The 13,116-nt window shown below is 39.2% G+C and overlaps 1 protein-coding gene across 1 annotated transcript in view; it reads left to right on the forward strand.

Annotated features, from left to right (window-relative positions):
* LOC132403532 (transient receptor potential cation channel subfamily V member 6-like) overlaps positions 1–7,252 on the forward strand; it is a 36,548-nt gene extending 29,296 nt beyond the window's left edge. The window contains exons 12-15 of the mRNA XM_059986929.1: positions 4,514–4,580; positions 5,764–6,032; positions 6,894–7,003; positions 7,096–7,252. Coding sequence (XP_059842912.1) covers positions 4,514–4,580; positions 5,764–6,032; positions 6,894–7,003; positions 7,096–7,252 — 603 coding nt within the window. The remainder of the gene's footprint in view (positions 1–4,513; positions 4,581–5,763; positions 6,033–6,893; positions 7,004–7,095) is intronic.
* Positions 7,253–13,116: the final 5,864 nt, after the last annotated feature.

Genomic DNA, 13,116 nt, shown 5'->3' on the forward strand with positions numbered 1-13,116 from the left:
CAATTTAGCAATGATGAAAAATTGGATTATATTGAGAATATATGGTCTCCTTTGTTTCTACTGAATCGTCATTTCACTGTGATTTTCCATTCATGGCTTCTCTGTAAACTCCTTTCCCAATTCATTTTCAATCATATCTTCCAACTTTTCTTAAATCCCTAATTATCAATTTCAGATATGCCATTAAATTTATGTGTAACCCCCGGGTCGCCTCAGGCTCGCTCAGCTCGTTCCCGTCTAGGGGGAGCAGCCTTCGGCCCCGCCAAACTGGGTAATCAGCTGGTGTGGATGCTGTGTGATGTCCCCACTTCGCCCAGAAACAGACAGTACACCATATGCGATTAAATGAGTACAATTTATAAAGGTTACTATAACTAAGTGATTAATAATGATACAGTTTATATGAAGAAAAAAAATAAAGATAAGGTGCCAAACTTATTAAAGTTCAAACCACTTCGTGCATAACCATTGGAGCTCAATTACTGAAGTCTTCTGGCCACCATTCGATCCCCTCCGAACTCCTCGACTCGCAGCTTAGGACCATCCAAAGTGGTCAACCAAGCACATCTGGCTTCATCTCCTCTCTTCGGAATACCTCCTGGCCCTAGACCTCCGCTTGGGGTCTGTTCCTCGCCCAGTTTACAGTATTGCGTCCTCTCTCTCGACCCCCTCGAGCCGATCTGCCCAAAAGCCCGCCAACAACAGCTTACAGACTCAGAAGAAAGAACAACATTAATCCCAATTGGTTTACAAAGGAATACAATTCTCGTTATCAGTAAATTTTAACCCAAACAAGCTTCCAGCACTCTCACACAACAAAGAAGCATTCCTGCTTTTAACAAAACAAAGACGCCATTTTGATTACATACACAGTAACAAAGAAAAAAGAAGAAACCCCCTTTATGTATGGATAGAATGAGTAGGCTAGTAGAGAGAATTACACACACAAAATGCTGGAGGAACTCAACAGGTCTGACAGCATCTATGGAAATTAACAAACAGCCAACATTTTGGGCTGAGACCCTTCATCAGGACTGCAAAGGAAGGGGGAAGAAGCCAGCATAAAAAGAAGGAAGGATGGGAAAGAGTAGAAGGTGATTGGAGGAGTGGGGGAGGGGTTTGGAGTGAGAAGCTGAGAGATGCATTACTCTGCACAACTTCTGCCATCTTCAATGGGCTCCTACTACCAAACACACCTTTAGCTCACTACCCCCATCCCCAGTCTCTGCTTTCTGCAGGGATCACTCATTTGTGATTCCCTTGTCCATTCAACCTCCTCACAAAACTCTATGAGATTGGTTAGACACGACCTACCATGTACAAAATCATGTTGACAATATCTAATCAGTCCCTGTCTATCCAAATACTTCTATATTCAGTTCCTTAGAATACCTTCCAATAACTTTACCAGTACTGATATTAGGCTCACCAGACTACACTTTCCTGGCTTATTCTTAAAGCCTTTATTAAACAATGAAACAACATTAGCTATCCTCCAAACCTTTGGCATCTCACCTGTGGCTAAGGATATTTTAATTTCTGCACTAACCTCCCAAAGGGTCTGAAGGAACATATTGTCAGGCCCTGGGGGATTTAACCACACTGATTTGCTTCAAGGCAGCAAATACCTCCTCCTCCACACGCTTTTATAGAGTCCATGAAATCACTACTGCATTCCCTCACTTCTATAGTCACATGTCCATCTCCCAAGTAAATGCAGATGCAAAAAAATCATTTACGATCTCCCCCATTTCTTCCGGCTCTACATATAGATTGCCACTCTGATCTTCCAGTGGACCAATTTTGTCCCTTGCTATCTATCTTTTTGCTCTTAATATATCTGAAGAAGCCCTTAAGTTTCTGTTTCACCTTGTCTGCTAGAGAAACCTCACGACTTCTTTTAGCCCTCCTGATTTCTTTCTGAGGTGTTTTCTTGCATTTCTTCTACTCAAGTACCTCATTTGTTCCTGCCTGTACATACCTGATATGCATCTCTTTTTTTTTCTTAACAAGGGCTTTAATATCTCTTGAAAACCAAGGATCCCTAAACCTGTTCTCTTTACCTTTTATTTTGACAGGAACATACAAACTCTCAAAATTTCTCTTTTGAAGGCCTCACACCTCGAATTTAGAGTGTCAACCTGAGGGCCCGATGAATTTTTTTCCATAATTACCTTGAAATTAATAGCATTATGATCACTAGAAGTGTTCACCTGCACAAGCTTCTGTCATCTGCCCTGTCTCATTCCTTAATAGGAGATCTAGCACCGCACTCTCTCTAGTTGGGACTTCAATGCACTGATAAAAGGAAACTTTCCTGAACACATTTAACAAACCCTTTCCAATCCAGACCTTTTATAGTATGGAAATCCCAGTCAATATGTGGAAAGTTATAATCACCTACTATCAACCTTATGTTTCTTGTAAAAGTCTGTGATCTCTACAAACTTGTTCCTCTAAATCCCACAGGTTGTCGAGTAGTCTATAATATAATCCCATTAACCTGGTCATATCTTTCTTATTCCTCAGTTCTACCCATAAATCCTCACTAGACAAGCTCCCCAGTCTGCCCTGTCTGAGCACTGTTGTGATATCTTCCCTGACTAGTAATGCTACTTCTCCCCATTTAATCCTTCCCACTCTATCACGTCTAAAACAGCAAAACCCCAGAATATTGAGCTGCCAGTCCTGCCCCTCCTGCAACCATGTCTAACTAATGTCTACAATGTCATAATTCCACGTGTTGACCCATGCCTGCTCATTCACCTTTGCTACAATACTGCTTGCAGCTGAGATCATTAACCCCCCATGCTACATTTTTTGATTTCTGACTCTGTACACAGGACAACATCAGTCTCCACAACCACTCACTATCTGTTCTAGTGTTCTGGTTCTATCTCCTTGCCACTCTAGTTATTCCCCCTCTCCCCTGTGCAGCACTAGGAAACCTTCTGTTCAGGCCCCATCTTCCCTGGAAAAGAGCCCAGTGATCCAAAAAATCTGATGCCCTCCCTCCTGCACCAGCTCCGTAGCCATGAGTTAAACTTTATGATTTTCCTATTTCTGGCCTTACTAGCACTTAACAACCCTAGAGGCCCTGTCCTTTAGTTAGCTCCTAACTCCCTGAATTCACTTTGCAGGACATCGTCATCCCTCCTACCCACGTCATTGGTACTGATGTGGGCCGTAAACTCTGGCTGCTCACCCTCCCACTTAAGAATGCTATGGACTCGATCCAAGATGTCTCTGATCCTGGCAACTGGCAGGCCGCATCCCGTCTAGGAATCTTGTTCTCGTCCACAGAGCCTCCTTTCTGGACTGCTATCCACTAACACTATAGCTCACCTCTTCTTCCTCCTTAATTTCTGAGCCACAGAGCCAGACTCTAACAGTATCCAAAACACTATACCTGCTGATGAGGGGAACAGGCACAGGGATACACTTCAATGGCTGCCCATCCCTATTCCAACTCCTGAGTGACACCCGGTTACATGCGGCAGCAGACTCAGTGTATGTTCCAGTTGAATCACTCCTGGCCATCTGCTCTTCAGCATCAGCGGCAGCTTCACACGTGGAACATCTGAAGTAAGGGTGTCACACATTTTGTGTGAAACAGAGGGATGAAAAAGTGAAATCATTTACAATTTGAAATACAGTCAATGTAAATTGGAACAGAGATTAGAAGTGAAAAATATGTGGTGGAGCCTGGCACAGAGCCTTGTCTTGTGTTGTCATTTGCCAGGACTTTGCCTCTTTCAAGAACCAATTCTTCCTTGACGGAAAGGGCACACAAGTAGATTTGAATTTTGCCATTGATAGCCTCGTCTCTAGTTACATGTGCTTTTCTGAAGTGTAATAAGCAATTTCAGGATATGTTTACCCAAGCTATCAAGAGCATGCATCCCAGCATAAATTTCATGTAATGAAATGACTTCATTTCCATATGAAATGAAGCCCTCAGTTCAGCCTTCATCTTTGCTCCCATTCTCCTGTGCATAGAATTTATTTACTTTGTTTTATTATTTACAGGTGCAGAACGTAACAGGCCCTTCTGGCTCTTTGAACTGCACTGCCAAGCAACCCCCCCCCCCCTCCCCATTTAACCCTAACCTAATTACAGAACAATTTACAATTTCGTATTAACCTACTAATCAGTCCCTCTTTGGACTGTGAGAGGAATCCAGAGCACTCGAAGGAAACCCATGCCCACAAGGAAGGAATGTGCAAACTTGCTTTTGGAGGACGCTGGAACTGAACCCCAAATTCGGATATCCTCTGATACACCACCATGGCGCCCTGCCCAGGCCCTATCATGCTGTGAAAGCAGCATATAGATTTGAGGCACATAATCTATGGATGCATACTATAGAAAATATTGGTTAAAATTTTATGTTTTTCAAATGTTGTGCTTAAACATGTCAGATGAGTTATTTATTAACTACAACCAAATTAACCTGTAATACAGTGTGACCATTTCCAACTATTTCATTGGTGCTCTGTTATTTCTTTGCAGATTATTTTTGGTGATTTCATGCAATGGTGCTGCCTGGTGCTTATTTGCATCACTGGATTTACCTCTGGTATGTGCTTGTTTTACAATTAATTAAAACATTAGTTTATGATACGTTGATTATAAATAAATGAATTAGAATCTTTTGAAAAGTAACATAGATATAATGTAGCAAAAAGAGCCTGACAACAGCCTTCTACAATTTTGTTTCATTTATAGATTTAGTTATCAGTTTCCATAGTGATCTGGGGCCATAGAATGCAAAACAAAAACAATACTCTATACACCAATTCCTTTCTTATTGGAAGCCAAATCACAGAATTATGTCAGCGAGTGAATGGTTGGAGTCCAATGGGCTGGATCTGTTATTTGATGCCAGTTTTTGATATCCAGCAACAGGAATGTTATCAAAATTGCTTAAACACGGTTAAACACAGGCAATAGGTCAAATGTAATATACAGCAACGCTGTAAAAGTATTTCAGAAACCAAAATAAAAATTGGGACTTAGATATGGAACTAAAGTAAATCTGAAATTTTATAAACCAACTGGAATAAACAAAATCTCAGTAACAATCACAGTAATTGTGCCTTAGCATCATGTTAGAAACTCATTTTCACCTTTTTTCCAAGTTGAAATATTGAAGTGCAGGTCAAATTTCTGATTCCGTCTTGGATATATTTAGCAGCGCACGTTGTGCAAAAGCAAGGTATTGCTGATGTCAGTTACATGTCCTCCCTATCTTCCCAATGCCCAATGAATGTGCCACCCTCACATATGAACACACGCTTGGGAGACAGGCAGTATAGATTTGCCAGCTGCTACAGGACCTCCAACACCTTTTGCCACATAGGAACGTGGTTCCTGGCCACAGATCTAACTTGTGAACTAGTCAGATTAAAAATAGTTCCCAGGAATGGAACACTGCTGTCAGCGGAGTTGGACCTACGTCCAGATGTTATATTTAAATTCGCAAGTGCAGTTGGCAGAAATTGCTGGAGTTTCGCTGAACAACACCAACAGCTGTCCTTTATAAACAAGGTCAAATTCTGGGTCTTTGCTTTCTTTATAATTTTAGGAGAATCCTTGATATTGAATGATTAATGAGACCTTTCCTTTACCGAAGATACAGAGAGCACCCATCTTGTTGCAACACCAGTAACTTTCTCTATTTACCCTACCAATGGGAAACTTAGCACTATTTAAAATTAACATTCAAATCTCTTATGGTTCTCTTTCCCTTTATTTTGCAGCATTCTATGTTATGTTTCAGACTCTGGATTTGAGAAACTATCCATATTTCAGGGACTTTTCAATGACCATGTACACCACAGTTGAGCTGATGATGGGTTTGATTGATCTTCCAGTCCCATACGACAAACCAACACCCAGCATCATATACGTTGGCTACGTATTATACATGATCTTTGTGTACCTTCTGCTATTGAATCTGTTGATTGCAATGATGGATGACACATACTGGAGAATTGCATATGAAAGAGAAGAACTGTGGAAAGTACAAGTAAGCTTTGCTTTTCGAAATTTGATTCTGAAATGTATACATCAATTATTTAGGAAGTGGAATAGAGAGCTCCACAGGAAGTGAGATAATTCAACAGGATTATTAACACTACGATTTTTCTTAGAGAATCAGATTTATTATCACTGACAGAAGGTTAGAAATTAGTCAGCAGTAAAGTTCAAATACATAAAATCAGTATAAATTACACGGAAAAAAGGAATAATGAGGTAGCGCTCACAGGTTCATGGACTGTTGAGTAATCTGATGCCAAAGGCAAAGTAACTATTTCTGAATCATTGAGTGTGTGTTTTTGGGCTCCTGTACCCCCTCTCTAATGGAAGTAGTGAGAAGAGCACACGAGGCTCTGGGTGTGATTATACATTAAATTGCAGCATAGCTCTCTCCTTCCCTACCTTTCTTTTGCCATGGAACCACTTTGTTAATGTTAAGCAGAATAGTGGAAGCACTACTCTGTGCGCTACTGAACTTACATCACAATTTCTCACCCTGACTTCTCAGTGTTTCCTGGTAACTTCTTTCTCAGATTCCTACAGTTTATCCTGGCAGACATTCACTCCTCCAGTAGACAACCAGGCAACCTTTCCTAAATCGACACAGCCAATGCCCTGTCTGACTTTCTGTGGCTTTTACTTCTCAGTGCCAACTCTTTCCAAACAAATGACTTCACAGTGACTGTTATTATGCTACAATATATGCTCCTTTGATGCTCAGTATTTGGGAGATGATGTGGTAATGTAGTAACAGATTTAAATCAATGCCATCATCTGATTTTATTTGTTTTAAAACATAAAATGGCAATTGCATAAATTTGATTTTAAATTGTTAATTCACCTCTTTCAGATTGCAGCTACAATCCTGCTTCTAGAGCGAAGAGTTCCAGTATTTCTAAGAATCCGCTCAGGAGTTCCTGGAAGATCACTGGGTTTTGATGATGACAAGTGGTATATTGGGTAATCAAAAAATCTCACTGCAGCATTTAGTTTAATCACTTTGAATTTAAAATGCAAATTTCATTTATTTGAAACCTTTTTTTTTATTTCAGGGTTGAAGAAATTCTTAGTGAAGCAGTAGGGACAAAGGCACAAGTCCCAGCACTGGATGCACAGAAATATTCACACCATCTAGGCTGGGATGCAATTCGAAAAAATCTAGCAAAAATCATAAGCATGAGAGATTCATCTGAGTCTACGACATTTTAGAGAGCATTTTCTTCAAATGGATCACTATAAATGAGCCCAAAATGTCTCCTTAGTTTTTTTTAACTGCACTATTCAATACATTTCAAATGAGAATGTATTGTTACTACAAATCTGTAATTTAGTCTTAGTCATCATATCCATTTTAAATTAATCTTACTTATTCAACAGTGACAATAACCTACTTCAAAAAGCTGTATAGAATGAAAGAAAGATTTTTGCAAATGTATTGAAAGTTGCTGACAGTAATCTCCATTTAAAAACTACAAATTGAAATGTTCTTTTAAAATATGGTTTAATAGATTTAGGTGTTTACTATCAGAACTGGCTTCTGAACTCAAGTAGCAATATTTCTGCAGAGGTTCCCTTGGCTCCCACAGTATGTTTGTGGAGACTCAGATTTTGCATTCCAAACAATACTCCTAAATGAATGAAAAGTGCCTTTAAATGTAATAGAGATGAAAGGTTAAGCTGTGGAGAGAGGTGGGAAATCCCTTTTAACTCTTGTGTTTTGCTGTAAACACTAAAAATCTTGTGTTGCATTACTGCTGTGAACATCCACTTAAATGTGTCACTCATTGTTTCTCTTTGAATCAAGTATTATAGAGAATTGTATTGTAGAGAATTTCCATTTCTCTTGCCGATGACCTGTGGTTGATAATCAAAGATCAAATTGCTTCTGATTTTTCATCCACTTTTAAACTGAGACAAAGAACTGAATTTTCAGTTTGTGTTGCTCTTGTAGCAAAAAGGGTCTAAGAGATGACGTGATAATGTTTCAGCTACATATTTTTTGGAGCTGGTTAATTTAACATAATACATCTGGGTTTTCTGACCAACATCAGCTTGGGATTTTAAAGGTATGTTGTCAGCCAGTTTAATAGGCTTTGGAGTTGTCTGAAGAAGGAGAGGAAAATAGACAAATTTTGAGTTTACTTTCCTATGCACAGGTATAGGTATGTACAGTTTCAATGAAAAACTTTACAGCGCCATCAGACACGTTCCAATTAGAACAATTAGACCAAAATAATGAAGTCCAACGTTCCTAAGAAAAGCATAATTCAAGCGTAAATTATACAAAATTATAAAAGCAAGAAAACAATTTGAACAAAAATAAAGTCCAGTGTAGTGTAAAGTGGACATAGTGTTGCTCTATTGAGGTGGATATTAGGATTGTGCAGGCTGGCTCAGGAACTGAATGGTCAAAGGAAAATAACTCTTCTTGAACTTCATGGTGTGGGACTTGGGCGATTGTATGTTAGTTGTATTGAATTTAATTGAATTGATTTTATTACATATACTTCACATATGTGAGGAGTAAAAATCTTTACGTTACTTCTCTGTCTAAATGTGCAATGTGTAATTTATAGTCATTTGTAATAAACAGTATGTACAACAGGACAGTCAATATAACATAGAAATACAATTGTGAAGCTGGCATTGCCCAGATAGTTGGGATTGTTATGTTTTGTAGCTTCAAAACATAAGACTAATTGAAGGAAAAACAAAGGAGCCCAAGAGATGCAGATAAACTTCAATTTTAATTTTAGCACCCTATGACATGGTTGCGTAATGACGTATGTCATTCATGTACTTTTACATATAACATGGAATGAATTATGTAAAAAACAAAGAATGCTTAATCAAACAAAACATTTATAATACTACTCAAATATTAAATACACAACACTCTTCCCGGTGTAGCTATGAACTCCAGCTCAATATAAATGCTTCACAACGTCACAACTTATACACACATGTATAGATATATAAACACAGTATACTATAATAATACACCTACTATATAGACCTCCACTCCAGAGTGAATTTTAAATTGTTCCATTCAGGCATAAAGATTTAATTGCTATGAAGGATTTCTCACCCTTGTGTGATAACATCTTTCCTGACAAAGGGGGCAGGTGATTCGTGGCTGTGAAACAACCTCAGGTTCGGGGGCCTCTTCCATGGTGATTGTAGGAGGTAACTCTGGGACTGAAGGAAGTGCTTCTGATAGCTCTGGACTCCTTCCTTCTGGATGTATTGGCATCCCAAACACAGCATGGCAAGTTGCTCAATCTGCTGATCTAACCCAGGCCACCATACAAAGCTTCAAGCCAATGCCTTCATTTTGAACACACCTAGATGACCAGCATATAGCTCCTCAAACACTTTAGCTCTCAGCTTGAATGATACAATTCTCAATCCCCACATAAGACAACGCACATCAAGCGCAAGTTCATATAGGGGAACTGGAATTTCTGCTGCACATTCCAGCTATTTTGGGTGGCCATGTAGACCCGAGACAGTGTGGGGTCTTTTCTGCTTTCCCTTTGGATCATCTGTACCGTAAGAGGGAGACCTTTGATTTGCATTAGGAAGAATACATCAAGAGAAGTGTCCTCTTTTGCAAGTGTTTCACATATTTCCTTTTCCAAGGGTAAACAGGCCATCAGCATTTCCATGATGAGTTTTCCTCTTGAATTCAATCTTGTAATTGTGTCCTCCAAGAAACAGGGCCCAACTCTATATTTTTGCTGCTGCTGTTAGTAAAACACCCTTCTGTAGACTGAAAGTGGACACTGGTGATGGATGATCAGTAATGAGGGTAAACTCTCTCCCATAAAGACACTGGTTGAAATGTTTTATACCTGAAACCAGACTGAAACCCTCTCTGTCAATCTGTGTGTAATTTTTCTCTGGAATGGTAAGGGAACATGATGCAAAGACTAGGGGGGTGTTCACTCCATCCCTCATAACATGTGACATGACTACACCTATACCATAAGGCAAGCCATCTCAGGGAAGCTTCAATGGACATTTTGTATCATGATGAATGAGTACAGTGTCTGATGGCACCATTTAATTTTCCTTTGGAAAGCCACCTCACACTGCTTTGTCCATTGCCATTTCTTCCCAATCTGTAGTAAGGAGTTCAAGAGGGGAGCACAGTAACCAGGTATGGCAGAAACCTGTTATAGTAATTGACAAATAGTAAAAAAGGACCACAACTGTGACACATCCTTTGGCCTTGGCGCATTCACCGTTGCTTGAATTTTCTCAGGACACTTGTGTAATACTTGTACATCAAAATGTGACCGCAGTAAGTGATGTTTGGTTTAAAGAATTCACACTTGTTGCATCATACTCTGAGCCCATAATCTTTTGCCCATAATGTTTTTGACACTGTTTTCAGCTTTTTGGAGAAGCTCCTTGTCAACCTTACTGATAACAATGATGTCATCCAGGTACCACTGAGTGCCTGGGCAGACTTGTAGCACCTGGTCCATAGCTTTCTGCCAGAGTGCAGGTTCACATGCTACTCCAAAATTAAATCTATTGTAGTCCTTTGTGAGTATTTATGGTAAGAAACACTTTGGACTCTTCTTCCATTTTCATCTGTAGGTAGGCCTCAGCTAAGTCCACTTTGCTGAAGAGTTTCTCTCCAGAAAGCTTTGCAAAGATATGCTCCATCCTGGCAGAGGGTATTGATCTACTTTCAGTACTGGGTTGATGGTGACCTTAAAATCACCACAGATCCTGATAGACCCATCCCACTTGGCTACTGGGACCATTGGCATTGCCCATAGGCTCCACCTAACCTTGGAAAGAATTCCTTCAGCCTCCATGTGATCTCACTCACTGGCTACTATGTTACAGATGGTGTAAGGAACTGGATGAGCTTTGTAAAACTTGGGTGTGGCATTTTCATTTAACACTACCTTATCCTTGATATGTCTCAGTTTTCCAATGCCATCCTTGAACACTGCTGCGGCATAAGTCAGTACATTTCTTAATTTGCTTTTGGTTGACTCTCTTGCAAGGAATGTGGCGTACAATTTGCAAATGGTGGATGGATCTCCAATCAAGTTGCAGTTGTCTCAGCCAATCCTGGTCCCCCCAATGCTGGCTCTCATAAAAGCCCAAAGTTGCTTGTTGGTTTTTGTATTCTCACAGGTATTATTTTTTCTCCAGCAGAAGTTCCTAGGCTTCAGATCAATATCTTTGAAATGCTGTTCAAACTCATTTTGTGGAATGACTGAAACAGTCGAGCCAGTGTCCAATTCCATTTTAAGTAATTTGCTTTTCACTTCTGTTGTAAGTCTTATTGCTTGATCTTTGTAAGTTTTCATATTGTAAATCTCAAGGCTGTTCTGTTCTGTGTCACTCTCATCATTATCAGATTTATCATCAACAGCATGCAGACTAGTGCTCTTTTTGAAACTGCAACTTTTTCTCTTACCTGTGTACCCTATTTATTTTTGTCTGCCCAATGTGCTCATTTTATGTGTTGTACGTTGTTGCATTTTCAGCAAGTTTTGCCTTTAAATATGCATTGGTCTGGTCTATGTGAACCCCTGCCACAAAGATGACACAATTTGTTCAGCCAGGTATGTTTCTGCTTTGATGTTGCAACTTTGTTCATACTCACCTTCATTCCTGACTGTAACTCAATCGTGTCTGTCTGCGATTTCAATGGCTCTTTTAAATGTAAATTGTGCATTGGGTAGGATCAATTTTTGTATTCTTTCTTATAAGATTCCAGAAGCTAAGCAATCTCTCAGTTCATCATTAAACCCATCACTGAACTGACAATGCTCAGACAGTCTCTTCTATTTAGCTACATATGCTGAAATGAACTCTCCTTCCTTTTGATTCTGGTTATGAATCCTAAAGCATTCTGCAAACAACAATGGCTTCATTTCTAAATGTTCCTGCATTACTTTCATGATATCAGGAAAGATCATTTCAGCTAGTTTGCTTGGAGAAGTCAAGCTTCTAAACAAATTGTATGCTTTTCCATCCAATGCACTCAGCAAAACTGCCACTCAGTTCTCATCAGCTGTTCCATTTTCTTTAAAAATACTGCTCAATTCACTCAGTATATATCAGCCAGTTATCTCATTTAGAATAAAAGCACATCTATCTTTTGTATATAGCCAGCAATTTCTGCTTTTTTTAAAATAATGATTATTATCCCATGGTACACACTGTTCAGAACCCATGAATTGACCCATTTTCAATCTTTTTTTTAACTCAACCATCTCTGTCCCCTCCCGAAGAAGCACATGCTGCACTGTTGTTTTACTTGACCATTTCTCACTGTGCTTTTTATATACTCAAATAGATCGCTGCACTGCAACAGGTAGGTAGTCATCTTGGGTTCATTTAACAGTTCCTCCTCATCGCCACTGTTACGTTTTGTAAATCCAAAACATAAAACTCATCAAAAGTAAAGCAAGAGATTATTCGTGTCAACTTTGTTTTTACTTTTCGTGAGTCACACACATATGATGCAATGGTGTAATGATGTACTGTATGTCATTCACATACTTTTACATATAAGGTAATGAATTATTTAAACAACAAAGAATGCATAATCAAACAATATATTTACAGTATTACTCAAGTAATACTGAAATATTAAATACCCAACAGGGCTATTTGATCAATATTTCCTATATGAGGCAGTGCCTCATGTAGATATTTTCATTGGAGGGGAGGGATAAAACCAAGATGTATTGGATTGAGTCCGCCACTATTTGCAGTGTTTTACATTCCTGCATAGTGACATTTCCTTATCAGACCATGATGCAACATGTCAAAATACTTTCAACAACACATCTATAAAATTTAAAATTAAATAAAAATAAAATTAATTTTAAAAATAAAATTAGAAATGCTGAACCTCCTTAACCTTCTAAAGTAAGGTACTAGACTGCCCTGAGATTTACTCAGTAATTGTGTGCAGGGAGATTACATTCCCTGATCGGAAACTGATGGCTGTCCTGAGGAATGCAGGGTGGAAGGTAATTCCAGACCTCAATAGCAGTATCATCTCGTCTGGATTCCATGATGCAATCATTGAA

Source organism: Hypanus sabinus, chromosome 2 (genome assembly GCF_030144855.1).
Source record: "Hypanus sabinus isolate sHypSab1 chromosome 2, sHypSab1.hap1, whole genome shotgun sequence".
In the NCBI taxonomy this organism is placed as follows: Eukaryota; Metazoa; Chordata; class Chondrichthyes; order Myliobatiformes; family Dasyatidae; genus Hypanus; species Hypanus sabinus.